We start from the raw sequence: 22,953 nt of genomic DNA, 5'->3' as shown, positions 1-22,953 counted from the left end.
ACTCCCTGCTTCTCACAGGACTACCTAAACCGGGTGACTAAGGGCATCATCCAGTTATTCCTTGAACTCATGACTGCTTCCCTGAGAGCCTGTTCCAGTGACCACCCTCTGGTTGAAAAGCCTTTCCCTAATATTCAATCTGAACTTTGACCAATGCAGCTCCATTCCATTTCCCTGTGTCCTATCAGTGCTTCCCAAAGAGGAGATCAGCAATTCCCCCTCCACTGGGCCCTGAGAGGTTTGTCACAGAGGACAAGCACTTCTGACAAATTTTTCTTAGTCCTGCACTCTGCACTCTGCAGATCTGGGATGCTGTTTCCTTTCCACGTGACCTCATGTCATATTTTAGGGCATCAGTGCCCTGTGGTTTAATTAGTATGGCTGCTTCTCTTTCTCCCTAGGGCTGGGCTGAGGAGTGACCTGACATGACAGTGTCAGATCTGGGAAATTAATTCACATCCATTTCCTCCTTCATCAGTTATTGGCTGTCTGCTGCCCTCAGTCCTGTAATTATACAGACAGTTCAGATAGGTCTTGCTACTGAAGGACTATGGAATCCTCATTCTTATTTCTGGCTACTATGCCTGGACCTGCTTCTCCTAGGCACAGATGCTGTGAAGGTAGAAATTCAACACAAGCCAGTCATCACTTTCTGCCTCTGTGGCCAATGGAGAGAGAAGGAGACAATCTGATGTCCCCGACGTGACTCATCTCACCCTAAACAAGACATCAAAAATAGGCAGGTAGTAAGCAAATAATTCCAGGAGTTCATTTATCTTTTGTATTAGTAGCAGATAGTTGTATTTTTTTTTCTTGTCAACTAAGCTAGGTTCCATAAACCTGTCCTTTGAAGGTGAACCATTCTTTGCTATGTCACATGTGCATCTTCTTTCTTGCATTGCTGCTTGCTCCTGGTGTGGCATTGCTGTAAATACTTATCAAGGAAGAGACAGAGAGGATAGTTATAACTGGCAGCTGATTAGAATATCTGCAGCTGTGGTGTCTGTTCTTTGCTGTTTGGGTATCAGAGAGGTGAGAATTGCACAGATATGAGCCAAGGGAAGAGTACAAGCTGTTCTAGACTCCCACACATTATTTATCTTTGTGAGGAAGTTATGAAATCCATTGCTTTATTACCTTTTATACCATATCAAATCTCTGTATAATAACTATTAAATTTTAATTATTATACAGTTGTGAATAAATATTTTATAGTAGTGGGAAAGACAATGCAATGGTTTGCTGGTTGGGATGTGCTGGCCCCATGCTCACCCTCAACATGGCAAACATCATGCTATTTAAGCCTTGTAAAACTGAAGGCATGAAAGCAGAAAAGCCCCACAGTTGGGGCACCATGGTGTTTTACTGCCATTTTTATTGGCACAAACTCTTCCCAGCATAACCAGATGAATGCCCCATCTCACGCATGTTTAGTAGTCGTGTGGTACTGTTAGGATTAAAATGATCTAGTTTGGTTTGAAATTAAGTGGACATAGACAAGAAGAAATTGGAGAGGGGAAACAGCAAGCAATCTTTAGAAATTGTCTCAGAGAGTAGGACCCTTTAGAAAAGTGTACGTTGCAGCTTTTTTGGTCTGTACAAAGGTTCTTTTCAAGGATTGAATGTAATTGTGAATATTTCTAACAAAGTGCCAAAGACAGACAAGGTCTCATGTTCAGCTGTGGGAGGAGGTGTTTTGCTGCCCACCCTGGAGTGATGTGCAGCCTCACCTGCCCCTATAGTCCAGTTCCCACCCAGAGACTTGCCTGCCCTTGCAATAGAAATGTCATCATCAGCAGAAGAGGGACCTGCTGGGGTATTAACATACCAGAAATCTGGGTCTCCACTCCACCAACCCACTTGGAGATGCAGAACAGCAAATGGAGTTCCCATCTTCACAATTCCCACAACTGCTCAGCCCAAAATATATTTGCTTGCTTTTTCTGGTGGTTTTGTCTCATGACAGAACTGCAGTGCTTTTCTTTCATCTCATACCTTTAAATAAGTACATACATTTTACTGTGCAAACTGCCAGCCAGCCTTTCACTCTTCCATAAATTTCCAAGTCATAAGTGCTCAAGTTTTGCCCAGTCACCGCTGCCAGTGCTGATGCTGCCTCTGAGGAGTCAGGTAGAGATAAATTCTCCACTCTCCCAACTCCACACACCCTCATTGCTGTAGAGGTGCTGGGCCACTGCTCCCTTCTGCAGCAGCTGCACATGAGCCACCACTGGCAGGTGGGTATTCTGTCCTCATTTGTACCCTGCTCATGAAAAAACAGGGCAGCTAACATGAGTTATATGGTATCTAGGAATAGGGTGGAAGTCTAACTGCATGGGATCACTCCACAGCAGCTGATGGGAGCACTTCATGACCTCAGCACATTTAGTGTGCTGGTTATATTGGAGCTGGAGCACGCCCTGGAGCTGAGCTGGCAGCTTGGAGCAGCTCCATCCTGGGAGCTGTGCATGGGGCACAGGGCAGCCTGAGGGTGGCCAGAGCACAGAGCCCATGGCTGGCTGGGTGATGGGCACACCTGGCCTCCCCAGCCTGCCAGGGAACCTGGCTTCTTCACACTGGCATTTCCCCTGCAGCCCTGCTGGGAGAAGAAAGGATGCTTGTTCTCCAGCTGCGTGAGCTGCTGGCCACCAGCCCCACTGAAGGGTGTGGAAGGATGCTGCTGACCACCTCAGAGAAATGCAACAAAATTCTGCACACAAATTCTGTAAAGAAAATGTTTTATTTAAAGTGTTAAATACCATCACCAGAATGAGTTTGATTTACATTAGTTGGTGTTCATTACAGGCCTAATCTGCCCTTTTTTTTTTTATCCCAACTGTAGTTCCTTTTAACTTTTTAAAACGTACTATTTACAAGACAGCAGTGATCACTGGAATAGTACTATTTACATGACTAAACCATAAGTAGAATTGCAGACGTGTGAAAATTAAAAAAAATACAATAATTTCTTTTAAAATAAATACTGCATAATGACAATTATGTACAAACCTTCCATGCGTCATGTCCTTGATTTTAAAATTTAAATAATTTATAGAGGACTATGCATACAAGAATGTGTGAGCACATCTCAGAGTGTCAGGAAAATGGTTATGTATTTTTGTTTAATATCCTAGGGGATATTGTAGACTGCATGTTAGTAGTATTTATTTGCTGCTGGTAGACAGGTGTCTAAATTATTTCAATAAATACAATTTTACCAGTCTGTCTATTAAATTAACAATAATCCATTATATAAACTCTGCAGACAAGACACAATCTCATTTTCTATGATATTGCACAAAGTAAAAGGCATTATAAGTGATACTGTTATTACTTTTTCCCTCCTAAGTGGCATGTACAATTTGTTAATGGGAAACTTCAGTAGATTTTCAAATAAAATCAGAGTAATTCTGTGTGGCCATAAAGGTGAATGTAATGTACTTCAAAAATTATTGCAAGATTTCAATATTAAACCTTAAGTAGGTATTAAAGGCATATAAAGACCAGGAAAAGAAAAAAAAGGATATTTTGTTATTAAAAATTAGCCAGTTACATTCCCTTTAAATAACATAACTTAATGAGAAGCTTGAACTTGCAGCACCACCCAACGGTAGTTACTGCCTGCTACAAAACCCAGGGTTTTGAAGATCCATTAACTGCAGTGAGGTTCTGGTAATGGTGTCAAAGAGCTGACACAGTGGTACTGATAGGCTTTCTTTAAGGCTGTTTTACAAACCAAAGACTGATACTTTCCAGACTGATATTACCTAATTATGTCTTTTGCAATGCAAATGTCATTTATGAAAATTGAACTTTACAGCAGAAGAACTGTATAGATTTGTAACCCTTGTTACTTTTATTTCAAAAATGTAGCAATTTGGTTTAGTGCAAATAAAAGTGCTTAAATTTGTTTCCAATAAATCAATCAGGTACTTAATTTTTCCTCTGTCCAAAAACCTTCAAGAAATAATAGTTCAGTCTTTGAATGAAAGATGCTGGTGCTGAAAAAAAATTTATTGAAGACATCTTACAATGGCCACATGATTCCAGTATTTTGCTGTAGAATTCAATTTGAAGGTGAGAAAAAATGAAAACAAGTTACCATGCACTGTACAATAAATTGAAAAAGTTCAAATATCTTCTTTATCAAATACATGCTGAATTACATTAAATGTACTCCCAAGCCATGTTGCAAAATCCTTTTCAACATGCTTGAAAAAAAGTAAGCTCTTAAACAATATTTTTCTCAAATAATTCAGAAATGCAGAACAATCTGCAACCCTGAACCAAATATGGGGCATATGACAGTAATAAGTCAAAAGGTAGCCATTTTAGAATATGCTGATCATCCTGGGAGGTAGAGGGAAAAAAGAGCAAAAGGAAGAAGGGAGACTGGGAGGAGAGATAAGAGAAAGAAGGAGGTAAAAGAAGTGTACAATTTGCACATTATGTTGAACTTTACAAGGCTTGTACCTTTTACATTTAAATAAATTTAATATATTACACTTATTTCTTGTCACATAAACAGAATTTTAAATATTTGCTAGAAATTATTTTTTATTTTTAATATAAGTCTGCCAAAACACAGACCATGACTGGTTTAAAGAATGATAAACGTGGTGTGTCTTTGTATCACCCTGTTGCATTCTCTTCCCTTTAAAACCATGCACTAGTGAAATTTATTTTTAAAAATAATATAAACTGTTGAAAATGGCTGATTTATTCTTTTTTTTATTTTTTTTTTTGCAAGTTGCAGCCCCAAGAAAATAATTTAAGTGTTCAGCTAAATCTGTGTCCATGCAAAAAAGTTTGTTAATTTCATACAGTACAGTATATCCACAGAATTTTATTTTTCAGAGAGTCCATCATGTCTGGGATTCACTGTGTGAACAGCTGGAGGTATGAAGCCTGCCACTTTAAGTCTTGAACCTTTTCAATATGAAGAGTTTTCAGATCTCAAGCAACTGCTACAAGTGTCAGCTGACTTTTCCAGCATCCTTAGATTCTTCTTTTCTTCCACTGTCTGCTAATCCACTGACTTGTGATGTGGCTTCATGGGAGGGTAACTCCGCTTCTGTGGCATAAGCAAACTTTGGGAGGGGAGGGCAGATAAATAAAGAAATGGGAGCAACAAAACAGATATGCCATTGAAAAGGACTTTTGTTGCATGAAACAGATTGATTTCTTTAGTTTAGTCCATGGCTTCAGATTGGACCAAAACTGAGTCCCTGAACTCCAAACCTATCAGTTCTTCATGATTTCAGTCCATCACCTGAGGGCCTTCCGTAGGGCACAATGTGTGCAACTTCCTTGAGAACACAGGATCGCGTTGCAGCCCTAGAAACAGGCTCAGAAGACACAACATTAAGCATGCAGTGTTACCAGGGTTTGCGACCTGTAATTTTATTTTTTTGTAACGCTGGTTGCTATGACAACAGTTTCACAGCTGCTATGAGCGAGCATACGAAGGTCCTGTTGAACTTTCAAGAGATGATTGGGAAGCTCTTCTAGTGAGAGGAGCTAAGGTTGGGTCTACTAGGGAAGAAGGAGGGAAAAGTTTGAACCACCCAATCACCATGTTGGACAGGTCCAGTTCATCTAAAAGTATCTGTGCCACTCCCATAAAGGATTTGTGATCCATACGTCCATAGTCTCCCCAGACAATTATCTGTTAGAAAAACAAACACAAGAAAATAGAAAAATTTCAGCAAAAATGTCAAAAGCTTTAATCTGATTTGTCAAAAATCTCTGCTTATTTAATTACAGTAAGGAATGAAACATCCAACTGACAGTTTAGTTCTGTGTGTGCTAATCATGATGCAGTGACAGAAATGATCTGAGCGCAAACTGCAGTTACCCACAGTACCAGAGAAAACCCAGTGAGAGGAGCCCAAACATGTAGAAGAAGCAAAATAATCTATAACTCACTTTTGCTCACATCTACTTGCAGTTTTTACTTGCATAAATAGCTACTACTGTTGTGTTTATCTGCTCAGCAAGTATGCAAAATATGAGATTTTTTGCCAAATGAAGCCTGAAACAAGTTTGAAACTCATTCAGTAAAAACTGTACATGTGACATTTCCAGGTTCAGAGGAATATTTATGCAAATTACCTGCAAAACTTTCCCTTGGGGACTTTCTTCAAATGATAGAAGTTGCTGATAAAGTGGTTCCAGCGTTTTTCTTGCTACCTTTGTTTTCTTTTTGGCTATGCAGACTCCATTTTCTAATAGATACACCTTTACATATGGTGCTTAGAAGAATGAAAATAAAGAACAGTAGGTAAAGAAGAAGTCCAGATTTTTTTTGTGTAACACATACACATACTATCATCATATAAAATTCTGCTTTTAAAGGATATGACTTATAAGAACAAATCTCCAAAAGCAAAATTAACAATTGTTCCCATACACAACATCCATGTATTTTCTTTACTATTTTCCTAGAGTGTATTTTTTTTTCTTGACTTCTTTTTGTATGTCTCTTTTACCATGAAACAATTTAGATTTTGACCTGAAAAAATCAGGTATTCCTATATATAGCATCCCTATGCTGTACAATATGCAAAATGGGCCTATTAAGTAAATGCATGACTTGCAGTGACTTTGGTGAGATTTGGATCAATGCTCCAAATTGTTAATAATTTAGAATTACCTACAAGGTGAAAATCAGTGAAGAAAAGACTCTGACACAATTTCTATTTCAGCAGAAGAGTTTGCTAAAAATATCATAATATTGTCCTTTTCACATAGTGTTACAGGACAGCAGATTATAAAATAAGGAGTAAGTATCAAATATTGGTCTACTTTTCGAGTGAATTCTCATTCCACATCTCTTGATTCCCTCTTCATTCCTTAGACTCCTATATAAACTCTTCAGTATATACCTTGTTTTCTACCCCATAACTATATAATTAAAGGATGATTTTGCTATTACCAAAAACTACTTTTGGGTCTTCTGGCAGCCTGATTTTCAATTTCCTCCTGAAGCAGGGCTCATGGTTGGTGTACCATTTCAACAGAGTATGCATTTCAGTATACAAAATTGTCATCTACTGAGATTTGAATTTTTTAAGAGTTGAAAAAGCTGAACAGAAAAGCCACAGACTTTTCTGGTAGAATGCTATTATTAGAGTCATAGAATATACTGAGTTGGAAGGGACCCATTAGGATCATCAAGTCCAACCTCTGGCCCTGTGCTAAGATTGTTACCAAGGTTTTTCTTTCTTACCTGGCAGTGTCTTTGAACCTGGTTTTACAACAAGGCCACGGGCTCGGATTATTTCTACTTCCAGTTGTCCTTTCTTGTCCATCATTCCCACCTGAATATCTCCTAGATAACAGAAAGAAATCCCATTGTAATTCAGAACTACTTTAATATATGAAATGTTGACAAAATTTCTAGGATGAATATGTGGTGGCTTGTATCATCTGTTTTCCATCAATAAGTATGATCTGGATTTTAATACTGCTAGATCATTTAATACCCCCTTCACTGCTGTTTATCTTACTAAACAATTTAAAACCTCTGCAGTAACACTTTGTCTCCCATCTTCCATGCCTCTATTACTTCAAATTAATTTCAATTTCTTAAGAGTTTCATATTAAAAAAATGGCAGTAGAGAGTTAACACAAAGCAGCTGTGTAAAACTGCTTGAAATCTCTTCACTGTGCCTCTAGTTTAAGACAAGTTAGGAAAAAATTACTTCTGAATATAAAAGCCTATAAACACAATAACAAATATTTTGCACTTAAATTACTAATTTTTATACAATATTATCGAAGTGATTCACAGGTAAGTTTGGTCTCATTAGCCCCTTTTTAAAGAAGGAAAATTGAAGAAGAGGTCGAAGGCCTCAGAAAAGGCTGAATTTTTCAGAGCAACTTTATACTTTTGCATGTCTTCATAAGCATCCATGATTACATTCGATTTTGGCTGAGGTTACAGCTTTGGTTTTAACTGAGGTTGGTTTTAAACTTTGGTTTGAACTGAGTTGTTCAAAACCACAAGAGAAATCCATATTTAATGGGAATCTAGATAAATGTTCTAATTACCTGACCAAATAGAATATATCACATGTAGAGGACACAAACACTTACCCATTGATGGCGTTGCCAAAGTCTGTCGTCCTACAAGCTGGCCAGGACCAAGTCCATCCAGAAAATCACTGAACTGGCTGTCTGCAGCCAATCTCACACCAGGGAAGATCAAACTAGAAATATTGAAAAAGAAACCAACAAAACATACACTTGTATCTCCCCTTTGTTGGTTGGTTTGTGTTTTTTATTTGTTTGGTTGGGTTTCTGTTTTCTAGATGTTTTGCACTTACCGTCTGTGGGTTTGGTAGTGCTATAAGGAACTTACAAAACAATTACTGTAATTTTCGAGATCCCACAGTGTTTAACAAGCAGCAATTTATCCTCCAGTGTATAAACAAACAGGTAAAGAAAGTCCTTCTCCTTGATTATTTCCAAATTTGTTAAATTGCTCATACTTCTCAGTTACTGTGAATTCAATGGCTAAATATCAAATGTACACAGTGAAATGATGACATTAGACCAAATACTGGTTGCTATTTTCAAAATTGCCATTCAGTCGAAATATTTTGTTAAAAATGTCTTTGAGAATGACATCTATTCAATAACAGAATTGAAATCCCTTGTGGCAAATGGCCAAAGTAACTTAAAATGCTTCACATAAATTATCTGTGACCCATTACAGAGCAACAAGAACTAACGAAATTTGTAATGACCAACCATTAAGAAATGTCCATCTCAAATGCATATAGTGCATCAACTTGGACACATAAGATATATTGTGCAACACAGATGTATTGTCCAGTGCTGTGAACACCACTAATAAATCAACCTACAATAAGACTTTTCTGGGCAATCTCTCAGATATATCACTCAGATGTTTTTAACTTGGGCTTTTATGATAACCATGATATATGACAGACTTGTACTTCTGCCCAGATAATTTCTTCAGGTTAAAAGTAGCAGAATCTTTGAAAAACTTTCAGGATCTTGGAAAACTCTTGAGCCCAGTGAATGACACCTGGTATGCCAGGAGTTTTTGGAAGAGAACTTGTCTGTATCTGTGTTTTACCTGGTGTACTGCACTTGCTTTCCCTCCTGACACACCTCATGATGATGATCTGACCCACCATGTGCCCTTTTCACGGCACAGCAGAAATGATCCTCCTCCTGCACCAACAGTGGGAGACTCTCAGGCTTAGTTCACCAATGACACTGGCTTGTGAAGGGAATTCTGACTGAACAGGACCTACAGCACTAACTGTGCTTCTTTTAATGACCAGTTTCATGGAGAAAAGTCAGGAAACCAGAGCTGTACATGCTGCTTACTTTCCCTCAGAGCTGTAGCTGTTCATACTCCCATCTGTTGACTCCCGGCTGGCCTGGCGAGTCATCCAGTTCCTCATCTCCACGGCCAGCCCTGTCTCCGTGCTCCTCTGGACGGTGCTCCGCAGCTTCTTGCCCCCTGCTTCTGTTGGAGACAAAAGAGAAGCCCCCATGCCACTGTGCTGTTGCAGCTGGGCAACCCTGCACACACACCCCCTGCTCCACGAGCACACTCAGAGCCACTAATCATTGACCTGTAACAAAACTTCCATTTTAAAATTATCAATTTTTTAGTAACCAGCAAACAGCATCATAAATCTCTTTTACAGGATCTTAATTCTATCACTGTCTCCTTTCCAAGGTCAGACAACACAAGTCTGCCCACAGCAGGAACCAGATTTAAACAATCCATAGTCTAGCGTGTGTAAAATGTATTTTCCCTGGATGAACAAATTTCTCTTAGGAATTCAATTAAAATGTTACCATGATGTCAAAACCTGCAGAGAAATGTTCTAATTCAGATGAATTATTGTTTTATAAACATTTGGTCATTATCTCCTAAATCAAGTTACAGATATCCATTAGTGAGGATAGTAAACTCAAGAACCCTCCCATGCTTTCTTTTCTATTCACTAGCTGATAAATTTAAATTTAGATTTAGCATACATATACAGTATTGATTTTTATGCACAATATAAAACTTTATTATCATCACCAAGAATAACATTTTTACATCTATTTGCATAGTTTAATTTTACTTGCAAAAACAGCAGTGTGAGAGGTGGGAAAAAATACTCAAACAATATAATAGCATTTTAGTGTAGGAATTTTGATAAGACCTCAATGGGATGAAATGAGCAGGAATGAAGCCTCAGTTTTTCTTTCATGAATAAGACAGCCACTCCATTTCATTTCTCATCTTAAATGCTGTTCCCTGCAATAGGGCAAGGAATTCTGCATACTGATTTCTTTGAATCTGATATATCTCTGAGTGCAGCACAGTGATGTGCAATATACTGATATTATAAAAAAGAACTTTAAATATGCCTTAACAAATAATAATATTCTTAAATACTGATACAATGAGGGCAGAGTAATATCCAATATCTTAGGATATTGATGGATTCAAATTCCTTCTGCAGTTGTTTGTAGCATCTGGTACACTTTACACCTTCTCTGCCTTGCCATGTACTGGAGGTCAGAAGAACTTCTGGACTGTGAGTTTGGTGAAGCTTTAGGGATTTGAAAAAGGAAAGGAGATCATCCTGTGACAAGGAATATCACACCCCAGGGGGAATGTGTGAGCCAGGGACTGGCTTAGAGTAAGAGGATCTGCACCCTCAGACAGGGAATGGGAGAGAGACCTCAATTTCAATGTGTGCACTCATTGTCACTGTCCTACAGGCTGCAGCATGGGCTGAAATCTCCAGGCCCTTCAGTTAGGAGGAATATTAGGTCAGATAAAGAACATGGGAAATGTAGTGAAGTGAGAGCTAGTCACCAAAAATACCTTGAAAACCACTGGTTCCTTGTCAAGAAAGATTAATAACTCTGCAATATTTAGCATCAGTGAGACATTTCTACAGCAGTATCATGAGTGGTTCAAATAATATTGCTTATTACAAGCCTTCTATTCCTTAAGACCATTACTTTTAATTGCTACATACAAATAGCAATAATAACAGAATTAATAATTTACCTCCAGAACTTCAGCTACCCAAATGAATTCAGTACGCAGTAGAATGAAAAAAATAAATTTTATTGCATCAAAATTCCTTTAAAAATGCCCATCAATACCTGATATAAAAAAATGCAAATAAAAAAGTTACCAGACTGCTACAACACAGGAAAAATGAAAGTCAGAAATCAACAATTTCATTTCTTCTGGGTTGCACTGTTCCAAGTGCTGCTGGTTTATTATTTATATTCAACTAATGAAAGCTGACAGCTGACTTCCAACAGAGTTGTTCTAAAATGCAAGCAGTCATTTCAAAAACATATTCCCAGAAACTGCTAAGAAAATATTGTGTTGTGGTTTTGTAGAAAAAGGTACACTGCATCATGTGTTACATGATAGTTACATGACAGTTTCACATGTTAGCTACATGTGAAAGGCATACAACTCTGAAGCCACACAGGATATTACTCTTCTGTTCTATGAATTCTTTTGATGAGTAAGCATTCATTTTCATTCAGCCACATTGAATGATGGGCATTCTCCATTATTGTAAACATTAAGTCCCTAACGCAAATTTAAAAGAGCATCTCCATCTTGCATGATTCTTCAGGATCTTCATAGGTCTTTCAAAGATTTGGGAGTTTGGGAGAAATATATGTTTGATTATGTAATATGTGAGGGAGTATCTAGTAACTTCTATTATTTTGTAAGGCAGATTATTTTTTCTGAACTAGAATTATAAGTTTGTACACTTTCATTGTAGAAGAATAGAAAATGAAAACATCCATTGCACATCAATTTACTGAGAAATCAAGGCAGAACTTGCACAACTGCCATTCAAGTCTTCATAGAGACACACATCTTCATAGCAACCCCCTAAACCTTAATTTAAAGCAGTTTTACTTTCCCACATTCATTATAACTGAAATAAGTGGTCTGGTTCACATGACAACAGGCACACACAGATATGACTTTGATACAGCATGAAAGTTAGGCATGTGTAGTAAATCCAAATTCTGCATTGTTGTGAGTGGTAAACAGTACTTATTTTGATCTTAAAACAGAATTTAAGGAGGCTTGAAAGGAGTTTATGTGAATAACTATTTCCCAATTTTCAACAGAAACACGCAGCACTCTTAAATGGTCTCTGAAGAGAAAGATCTGAGCTTTCATCAATAAAGCTCCTAATCATGATGTTGATGTCTCCTGAAGTAAGAACTGAAGATTTTAACAGCAACATGGCAACTTGGAATAGAATTAACAGAAGACCCAGATCTGGGTGGCATGACTCCAGAGTCACTGCTTTTGACATAAATATTCTTTCAGATGAAACGTGGCTAAACTACTATATAATAATACACAAGAAATACCCCCACCGGATTGCCTCCAATATTAGCAATATTTTTGTCTCTGGAAAAATGTTAATAAATCAAACATAATCCTACAATTCTTTAAACAATTTAAAAGCAAAGATAGTAGTTGTACCATCCATAATTGATGTTTCATAAATTCAGAATTAAAAAAATTAAAAGGTTTCAAGGATCAATGAAACCACAAAGTAGCTACTCAGCTCAAAGAAACAGCATTTGGTGCCATACTACCAAGCTGGAAGATCATGTGGTTGAAGATCATATCACTCCTCTAAAGCCAAACTGTTTTCCCCCATTCCTGCCTGGAAATTGAAACCTCTTCCCTTGTGTTAATTCAGCTACTCACGTGGCTGCATTCCATACTGGACTCAAATCAAAAGGAACAAACAAAATACATTATTTAAAGTTGTTCCTTTTCTTTCAAGACAGGTAATTCTGGAAAAAGATATTTGTTAAGACAAACATACAGTTGAACCCAACTAAGGCAATACTAAACTCTAGCTAGATTAGTAACTTAGGGAGGCACCACTCACTCAGAAATAAGTATCTAACTGGTGTCACTGTAAAAGTGGGTTGGTTTTATAAACCTGAAGTATATATACTTGCACACTCATGTTATGGATCCTGTTTTAATCTTACCAAATGAAAAGATACAGAAATGAGAGTTTAGAAGTGTACTTTGTTGTTATGTTGCTGAGTACCTACAATCAAAATAATTTTACTCACCATTTCCTAAACCCTAATAAAGAACATTGAAAATGTTCTCCAAATTAGTATAAGCTAATTGCCTTAGTAAAAAGAAATTTCTCTCAAGTCCCCACCACAAAATATGGAATATATTATCTGAAAAACACCAGATTCTTGCAGCCATATCGTAAGAAGTGGAATAAATTACCAGAAATAATTGCTTTGGTATTTATGAAAGCACATTCATTCTTACAGTTAATAAGGCTGGTAATTTAACTAATATGGTTACTGCAAATAGACTCCGCAGGCCACATTTTCTAAGTTATGCACAGAATGATTTGTTCCCACAACTTGGAGTGCAAATCACTTACAAATTAGGGATGCAAAACTACTGATACAATCTTCAACAGCAGATGAGGAGAAGTCAAAAACTGCAGTGAATGCAACAGAACACCTTACATCATCTGGGATGTGACCGGATGAAATCCGCTGCTGGTGGTGAGCGCGAGAGCTCTCAGCTTGCTCTCGGCAGGAGCTTCCTACAACTGCTCCCCAGCAGGCTCAGAGCCAGGAGGGGACATGGCACAGGCACAGGCAGGCTGGCCATGCCATACCCAGCTGGTATGGGATCTCTTGGTAGGACTGTACGGACTGCAGAGCAGCTGTGGCTTCAGAAACACACTGAAGTGTTTGAGGTGGCTCTTCTCTGCTCTCCCCACCTCACCAGAAAAGCTGCAAAAAACTCCTTCAGCATTGTCATCTCAACCCAGGAGTCAGATCCACAAAGAGAATAAGCTGCCTTTAAGTGTCCATTTTTTAAGAATAAAATTCTTTACATATGTAGTTACCTGCTCTGGATATGTTAACAACTTGATAAAAGACAGTTTAAGAAAATTTGAACCTATGGAAGAAAAGAGGGACAGGCTAGGTCTCAAATTCCCTCGCAGCCACAAAGCTCTGTTTCTGGGACAGCCCAAGCTTTGTATACATTGAACAAAGCATTCAGTTCTTGAAGCACTAGGAAGCACAGCCAAGTTCTTTCTTTCTCTGCGTTACCCATAGACTCCAAGCAGAAGACATAGTTTAGGATATATTAATTTAAGCAGGATTTGGGAAACCCATTGTCACGTCAGTTTGAGCTCATTTCACTGATTCTCACAGGCCAGCAGTAACAGTCAGTTTATGAAGTTTTGTGTTACAGTCCTTCTGATGGACATTTTCAGAGTGCATGCTGTCAGCATTTCTGAAACCCCAAGAGCATTTCAGAGCCGGGGGGAAACTGTAACCAGGGGCTTTCTCTTACTTGCAAGAAAGAAGGGATGATCTGCATTCTGGTTCCTGTTTCCATGAATATCTGAATGTAAAATACTGATACATTTAGACTGGGACAGGAATGGCCTGCCCTGATATGCCCAAAGCAGAGCTGCCTTCAGCAAGAAAGCTATTCAATATGGAAGCAGTCAGGTTTGGAAAGTGTAAGAGTCTGGGCTGACAGCCTCAGTCTGCCCCATGCATTTTTAAATTTCTTGGGAGGCCTCACTAGTTCTTAATTTTTGGTCAAGAAACACTTTTTCACTCTTGTCCTGTTCTTTTTGTTTCTTCCTCTGGACATAATGGAAGCATGGTTAATTAAGATAGCACCTAAGAAAATGCAAAAGATAGAGCTGAATTAAAAAAATCAACAACAATCAAATGCAAAACTGTTGCTTGCACTTCAGGTCAAAGGCTTGGCATCCCATTCTTTAATTACTCTCCTACAGGACCCAAGAGACAGCCATCCTGAATCTCATTTGTTCTGGCCAGATTGCAGCATCCTTTGTCTGTATTTTACTTCCCTGCCATGGCAAGGCAGGGTGCATGTTCAGTCAGCTCCATGCCTTGTTGTGGCCATGTGATATAAGTCAGTTTACCATACGTGGCTTCTGAGCAATGCTATGGTTAAAGGTAAGCACTGCTCCTTATTCTCTCCCACATCTTAATGTGTCTAAAGCTGTATTCTGCCATTTTAATTTCACTGCTGTTCTGATATCCATTCTCCAATATTAACTGATCCTTCAGCAAATTGTTAAGAGCATCAGAAAAGAGAAATTGTTTTTGTCTGTGTGTGGCATCCATCACTTTAGGATCTTCAATTTATGGCTTTATGTTCCCATAAAGGTTTTTGAAATATTTTTACAGGACTGGACAGTAAACAAAGAGCTGTTTTCCTACATACACAATAAGTACTTAATGTTCCTAAAACTTTAGTATCCCCAGCACTATTATTTAGAATCACATGCAACATATAAGAAGGACACAAACATCTTGAGCAGCCTAGGATTTGTTTTCAGTATCTGTGCTAAATAATACTTCTGGTAACACCAAATTAGTACATAGAGAATCACAGCACAGAGGTGCTGATCACAGATCCTGCCAGTGAGATGCAGATCAGGAATAGAACTACACACAGCCACTCAGGCCCTCCCAGCACCACTGCAGAGGTCTCTGTTTCTGTAAAGCCATCAGTTTTCTAGGTGTGTTCAGAGGGTTTACCTGCCAAAAGCCATCTACCTGCTGTAAACCTGAACACAGAGATATGACAACAAAAACACATGGCTTTGTAGCCTGTATGTCCCATGTGACAAGTGATCTGAATGAACAGTTCTTCAAGAGCCCTCATTTAGACCAGTCATGATCTCCACACAGATAAATGTTCTCATCATTCAAATGTAATAGGTCTATAATAATTTGTGCAGATTTTGTGCATGTGTCAAAACAGAATGGTAGCATTTTATATCCACTTTGTACAACCTGTGCAACAATCCACACAACTACAAAAAGCACAATGAAGTGGGAAATCAGTCTTATCCCCAATCCATTAAAATCCTGAAAAACAGAGAAATTAGTTTTGTGAAATTACATTCTAATTTTGTATACAATTTATATAAAGAACAGCTAGACAGGTGTACATCTTCATCACAGAACTCTTCCCATCCAGTCTCTCATTTTGCCAGTGACAAAGGATGATCATCCAAAGTAAACAGAAACCATTTCTGCAGGTTTTTTTGTTTGCATGGACATTAAATTCTCTGGATGCATACCATTCTTATGTATTTACTAATAACCATTATTTCATGTAGTGTCAAGAGCAGATTAAAAATGCTTAAGCAGAAAAGATTACATATATTGAGGAGCTTAGAATAGCTTTTTTTGCATTATATTAAGTGAAAGATATTTTTAAAATATGAAATAATGGCAATAACACTATTCTTTACCCCAACCTTGATTATTTTTATTGTAGCAAGGGTCACTGCATATACTATCAGACAGATCTGGGCAGCATTTTTGAATGATGTAGCAAATGTGCAGAAACAATTCAACACCGTCTATTAAGGCTTAATGAGGTAGATGGTGCCAAGAAGTTGGATGGCTACTGAGATTACACAAATTAGAAACAGCTTTTCCTCCTTTGCTTTGTCTAAGATGACTAATGATCCTATGGAAATATCTTTATTTAAATAACCACCGTTCACAAAAAACTGAGCAAATTTCACACTGTAATGACCCATTTTCAAACTACTGCTGTTAAACATTTACCTCTCCAAATTGAAACAATGACAACACAGTGTGTTGCTGCTCTGATTACTCTTGACCTTGACATTGAAAAATGACAATTACAGCACGTAGATATAAGACAGGTTTTTTCACATTTATGGAGGTACCACCAGAGATGCAACCTATTATAAATTGAAGCTTCACTGCTGCTGCTACAGCCATATCTGAATTATCTGTCAGCTATTCAGGTACATACTGCAGTGTAACCAGCTCAGAAGAGAGACACAACTATAAGAGAAACACAGCTTTAAAAATATACTGGACATTTCTAACTCAAGTTGAAGTATGTTGTACTTTGAATGTCAATCCCTCTGCAGTTTCTTCTACTTTTCCCTAGTTTCCAGAGTACACATGATTTTTTTTGTCACACTCCTTACTTTGCCAGCAACAGTATAGCTTTTTCCATGCTTATTTTTTTTTAAAAGTTCTTATAATTCTTGGCATCTATGGGTACTTCATTAGCATAGTACCTGAGTATAACTGGTAAAAACACCTGTGACTTGTTCAAATGCCTGCTACACTGCCTTCACCCTAGAACTCAGCTCCACTTTCTGGAGCTGCAGAAATGAGAAAGACCCACTACCTTGAGTCAGCCTCTGAACTGTCCCTTACTGCAAACAGAAAAAATTATCAACTATAAACTTAAATGTCATGCAGAGTGTTACAGAAAAATTATTATTGCAATTCAGAGTGCTTTTTATGCTCCAAGATGAGTGACCCCACCACTGCATGCAATGTGCAGCAGATGATCTCCAGTGTGCTAGCATCAAGTGAGCCAAAACCTTTAAAGCTTCATCTCTTACAGTGGATAACCTATCACAGGGCATTATACCCTTCTTTCCTATCATTTCTTGGCTCTGCCTATGAACATTCCACACAAACAAGGTCATCTTTACCACCAAGGCTAAAATGTAGGCCAATTCCCTCAAGATTATGTAGTTATTCTCATTTTCTTCATAGCCTCATACTCCTATATTACTTTATTCTTTTTAAGATGGTAATTTTGAAGGATAACTACTTCATGTGCAGAATTCTCTTCACTTTAGTAATTACCGTGCTAATGAATTTATTGTTACTACTTCCCCCATTTTCTATTTCTGGTCAAATTATTGTCTGCTTGCTATTGTCTACTGAGACCTCCAGAGGGACACTGTGATCTGGCGGTCTAACCACAGGAACAGAATCCAGGAACTGCTGAGTTTTATTCCAGCTCTTCAATGTGCAGTGACTAATCAGTGAGAAATGCCACTGAAGCCATCACCAGTGCTCAACTGAGCAGCTCAGTGTACCTTTAAATAAGCCCTGAGCCTTCACTCAGGGGCAGCACTCTCCCTGACACCTATGTGGGATGGAACAACCCCTCCAGCAGGTTTCTCAGCTAGTTATCAGCCAGGTGACAGGAGAGCATAATCTGCTTCTATTCCTGCTGAACTCCTGCAGCAGCACCCAGATACTTCTTTCAGTAGACATCTATATGCAAAACTGCAATGTAACTTCTCCTCAGCTAACTCAACTAATTTTTGCTATTTTTGCCATGAGTGTCTTGGACTGAAGAACATTCTGTGGCTTTTTTTTTAATTGCCTTTTGTTTTTCTAACATACTGGGAGACCAAGATGCTTTCCAGTTCTGAATTAATTTATGTCTTAAATTATCATAAATTATCTCTTGAATTGTCTTCAGCACCTGCAAAGCATTTGGCTTTCCCCTTCAATCTCGTAACTTCACAACCACCCAAAAACTTTGGCAAAAGAAGATATTAAATTGAAATATACTTCCTTTTGGTAGGCATAGCTCTGCACACTTGCCATGACCAGCAGCTCCACAGCTGCACTCCTGGCAATGTGCTGCTTAACTGTTTATAACAATGCAAATCAGGAGTGAATGTAAGTAGAGTATAAAAAGGAAAAAAAGGAAACAATAGTGAAAATTTACTGCAGTAAACAACACACAGTGTAATTTGAGGAAGCACCCAGTTACCAGCCCCACTCACAAAAACAGACATAGTCTTTCTAGTAATCACATCATGTGATCTGAGCCTCCCTCCTTTTGCCTGTTGGGTAACTCTACTTCTTCCCAGTAAGCTTCTTGTACCTAAGAGTTTATTCACTTAGTTTAGTATTCATGCACTACTTGTAAATGTACCATGTGCATGAGACTTTGCACTGTGACTACATAGACATCTAAAAGGATATCACATGCATTTACACTAGAAATTCTCTTACCTTTTGACAATCACAAAATTTCTTTAATTTCAGCAAAGCCAAGATTAAAAAAAAAAAACGGTTTGGGATGCTTCAAGAGCATTCATACACATCCTGATTTGTACTCTGTCCCCATACCCCTTCAACAATTTCCACATAATTTAAGTCTGTTCCAAGTGTTATTTAACACCAATTCTCATTTCAGTATGCTGGCCATACATTTTATGATCAATTAATCTAACAAAATAAAATGCAAAAGACACCTCTCTAAAATCCTTGATACTTTGACAACGTAAATAATTTTCTCTGGCAGCATGCTGGTCCTTTATGTATACATGCAGACATGCCAGAAAGAAATTGATGATGCAAAGAACTAATTTCTTACACCTTTTACTAGATGTGGTTAAGAATAATAAACTACTAAATAATGAATGTGCATAAACTTGAAGGATTCCTCTCAACTGGTAAGAAACACTGTTTTAAATAGCAGCTCCCTGTATTGCAAACCTGGCCAAGCATGGCAAGTTCAGGAGCAGCCATGATAAATTCCCCTGTACTCTGCATTGGTGAGGCCACACTTTGAGTACTGTGTTCAGGTTTGGGTCCTCCAAGGACACTGAGGTGCTGGAGGATGTCCAAAGAAAGGCAACAATGCTCTAAAAAACAAGTCTTATGAGAAATAGCTGAGGGAGCTGGGCTTGTTTAGCCTGGAGGAGACTCAGGGGATCTCATCACTCTCTACATGCACCTGACAGGAGGCTAGTGAGGCGAGGTTCAGTCTCCTCTGCTCTGCCTGCAGTAGGAGAACAACAGAAAATGGCCTCAAACTGAGACAGGGGAAATTCAGATTAGATACTAGAAACAAAAATTCACTGTTAGGGTGGTCAGGCATTGGCACCGTTTTCCCAGGGAGATGGTGGAGTCCCCATTCCTGGAGGTGTTCAAGAGGCATCTGGATCTGGCTCTGGGTGATGGGGTTTAGGGGTTTAGGGTTTGCAGTGGTAGTGCTGGGTGGACAGCTGGAATGGATGTTCTTGAAGGTGCCTTCCAACCCTGATGATTCTATGATTCAAATTCATGTCCACCAACTGAAAACAGCAGCTTTTCCACAGCCCACATCACAGCTTGGATGCCAGGGCTTAAAGGTCTCCTTTAATCAACCAGCATGTAAAAGGACCTTCTTAATCATCATGTTCAAAAATAGTGTCAAAAATTATTTATATGTTTTACTGAGCTACTTGCCACTTCTAAACTTGACAGTACTCATATTCTTTCATACTGATAGATACACCTCTGGACCAGTATATTCACTTCAGCAGTCAATAAACAAAAGTCTTCAAGAGACTATCTCAAATGCCTCAACATGTCAGATTTTGTACTTGTATAAAAAATATGACTGAGTGTGAAATGTAAAAAAAAACTAAAAAGAAAAACAAAACAAAAAAACAAATAAACAAAAAACCCAAACAAACAAAAAAACCCCGCCCTTGTAACAAGTTATCTTTTTTAAAGCTACCCACCACCTGCAGAAATAACTACATCTTGAGGACAGTTAACTTATGAAATTGGTTTATCTTTTCCAGATTGAACTGTAAAAGAACATTTGTATGTGAACGTACACTGGAGTCCACATACCACAACTGCTTTAACTACAGTACATTAATAAAATTGCATAAACACTCATAAGACAACAAATTCCAATTTGAGTGCAGAGGTGACTTGCCATTCAGAAAACACAACACAATTTTTTCTTTCTAATTCCACTGAGAACACTTGGGAAATGATCTCAGCCTGCCATTCCCTCTGTAATCTGGTATGTCTAAACTGAGGTAGCAGAAACTCAAATCCACAAAACTGTATAGCAATTACATTTCTATTTCTTCATGGGAATTAATAAAATGCATTTTCAAGTGCAGCCTTCCTCTAAACAGGGTCAGATAACATAAATCAACACACTGACATGTGAATCAGTATACAATCTTTTAACACTTTTGCCAGCACAAAATAAATAAATTATTACAACTACCCTTACATTTACAGATACTTCTCTACTGAATTCCATGTACTTTATAGTTCTTTGAACCATTGAACAGTTTTAAGCAAACACAGATTTCACCAAGGAATAAGTTAAATGCTTCTTAGAGAAGTAAAGAAAACCAAGTAGAACAAAACAAATCAATATTGTGACTTCACATAGGATTAATGGAAGTATTGTAGCTAAAAATCAGGACTGAAAAGAAAACACTTCTGAAATGATAAAGAAAAAGAATCTTTAAAGAATAGCTTAACATGTTTAGGATAATTTTTGATATTTTCAGTGCGTGCTTTCAGCCATTGTGTTTATTAGCACATCCAGAGTATTAAAAATGCCATCTGAAGCCTACCCTGCAGTCTACTGGCAATATTTTGCAGTTCACTTCATTGTTTAAGGCATAAAGCAGATGAGAGTACTGAAAGACAGCACAGTTTGCCCCATGGGGCAGCCACTTCTTTTCCACTGAAAGGGGCAACGTGGGCAGCCCCAGAGTAAGAGCAGGGAAAAGGTGAGGGACCATCCCTTGGGATTCAATCAGACATGAGAGATGTTTTGGAGAAAAAACTTCAGACACTGTTGCACATGAAAAGATAAAACACACAAAGACTGGGGACACACATTAACCACTGAACTCACAGCATGAAATGTGGAAGGTGATAAATGAACATGCAGGTATTTTAAATGCCTCATGAATGGTGTATACACACCATTACATTTTTGCATAGCAGCACTGGACATTGATATCTCTGTTTCATAGTGTTCAAATCTATTGAAGGTGCAATTTGCTCCATTAATCTCAATGGAATTAAAAATCTTGAATTAGGTCTGATAAAACAAGGGAAAGCCCATCAGTTTATTCTATACATAAATTTATTTAAACACAACAGAACACATTATTTTCTTTATGAAACCAGTATACTCAAAACAAACTCTTGAAATACAAGTTCTATCCTGGATAGAGTTTGATGCCATGCTTAACTATGTATGCACATTTGCACATTCCAAACAGCAAATCTTTTGGGGGGGCATGGCTACACAAAAAATCCACAGAAAATCCATTTCTCTTGGTAGCCTTCAACCTACACTGCTGCCTCTAAGGACAGGGTACTCGGGGCCAGCATTTAACTGCTCCACTCCGGTGTTCTGTACGAATTATGTAGTAATGACAGGCAAGGGATACCTAAGCAAACCCGCAGATTGTCAGAAAAGCACCCGCGAGGAAACGTGGTTTGTTTTTCGTACGAATGAGCAGAAAATGCAAAGAATGGAAAGACCCTCTCTCCTTTATTTCTCCCTCCAACATACTTAAAGTTCAGGTAGAACTTCCTTCCCAATGTGTCAATAAACACCATCTGTTAAATCACACCTCAGTCTCCAGCCACAAGCACGGTGCTACCGATCTCTGTGTCAGCCCAGGCCACCCTCCATCACTCGTGTCCCCCATCCAGCCCCTCGCCCAGCACCGACCCCGGCCCGTCCCTGGAGCGGCCCGAGCGCCCGCGGACCCCGCGCACACCGGCGCCGATCGAGCCCCGGCCCCTCACCTCGGTCCTCCTCCTCCAGGGAGTTCATGCACGGAAAGTAGACCGCCAGCGCCTCGAAGGAGGCGGAGAGGCTGCTCCGGCTCTGCGACCGCTGCATGGCGCGCCCGCCGGCCGCCGTCTGCCGGCCCATCTTGGCCGAGCGGCACCCGCCTTTGGCGCGGTACAAGAAGCGCGGCGTCTTGGCGGCGGGGCTGGGGCGGCGGGGAGCGCTGGGCGGGCTGCGCGCCGCGGAGCTGGGCTCTGCCCCGCCGAGCCGGGCTCAGCCCCGCCGCTGGGCTCTGTCCCGCCGCTGGGCTCTGCCCCGCCGAGCCCGGCTGAGTCCCGCCGCTGGGCTCTGTCCCGCCGCTGGGCTCTGCCCCGCCGAGCCCGGCTGAGTCCCGCCGCTGGGCTCTGCCCCGCCGAGCCCGGCTGAGTCCCGCCGCTGGGCTCTGCCCCGCCGAGCCCGGCTGAGTCCCGCCGCTGGGCTCTGTCCCGCCGAGC

The 22,953-nt window shown here is 39.3% G+C and overlaps 1 protein-coding gene across 5 annotated transcripts in view; it reads right to left on the bottom strand.

Moving 5' to 3' along the window:
- Positions 1-2,723: 2,723 nt before the first annotated feature.
- Positions 2,724-22,953, bottom strand: part of RIMS2 (regulating synaptic membrane exocytosis 2) — a gene marked incomplete at its 5' end in the record, with an annotated part of 445,281 nt that continues 425,051 nt past the window's right edge. For 4 of the 5 annotated variants that reach the window (XM_079301387.1, XM_079301383.1, XM_079301384.1 and 1 more), the window contains 5 exons: positions 2,724-5,668; positions 6,115-6,254; positions 7,232-7,333; positions 8,101-8,213; positions 9,367-9,508. In XM_079301387.1, the coding sequence (XP_079157513.1) occupies positions 5,450-5,668; positions 6,115-6,254; positions 7,232-7,333; positions 8,101-8,213; positions 9,367-9,508 (716 nt within the window). In that variant the 3' untranslated portion in view covers positions 2,724-5,449. Of the gene's footprint in view, positions 5,669-6,114; positions 6,255-7,231; positions 7,334-8,100; positions 8,214-9,366; positions 9,509-22,473; positions 22,745-22,953 lie in introns of those variants that run through there. The other variant, XM_079301386.1, reaches the window with a different exon arrangement.

Source organism: Erithacus rubecula (genome assembly GCF_903797595.1).
Source record: "Erithacus rubecula genome assembly, chromosome: 3".
Lineage (NCBI taxonomy): Eukaryota > Metazoa > Chordata > Aves > Passeriformes > Muscicapidae > Erithacus > Erithacus rubecula.
The sequence above is the reverse complement of the archived record's forward strand: the minus strand, read 5'-3'. Positions and strand labels throughout refer to the sequence as shown.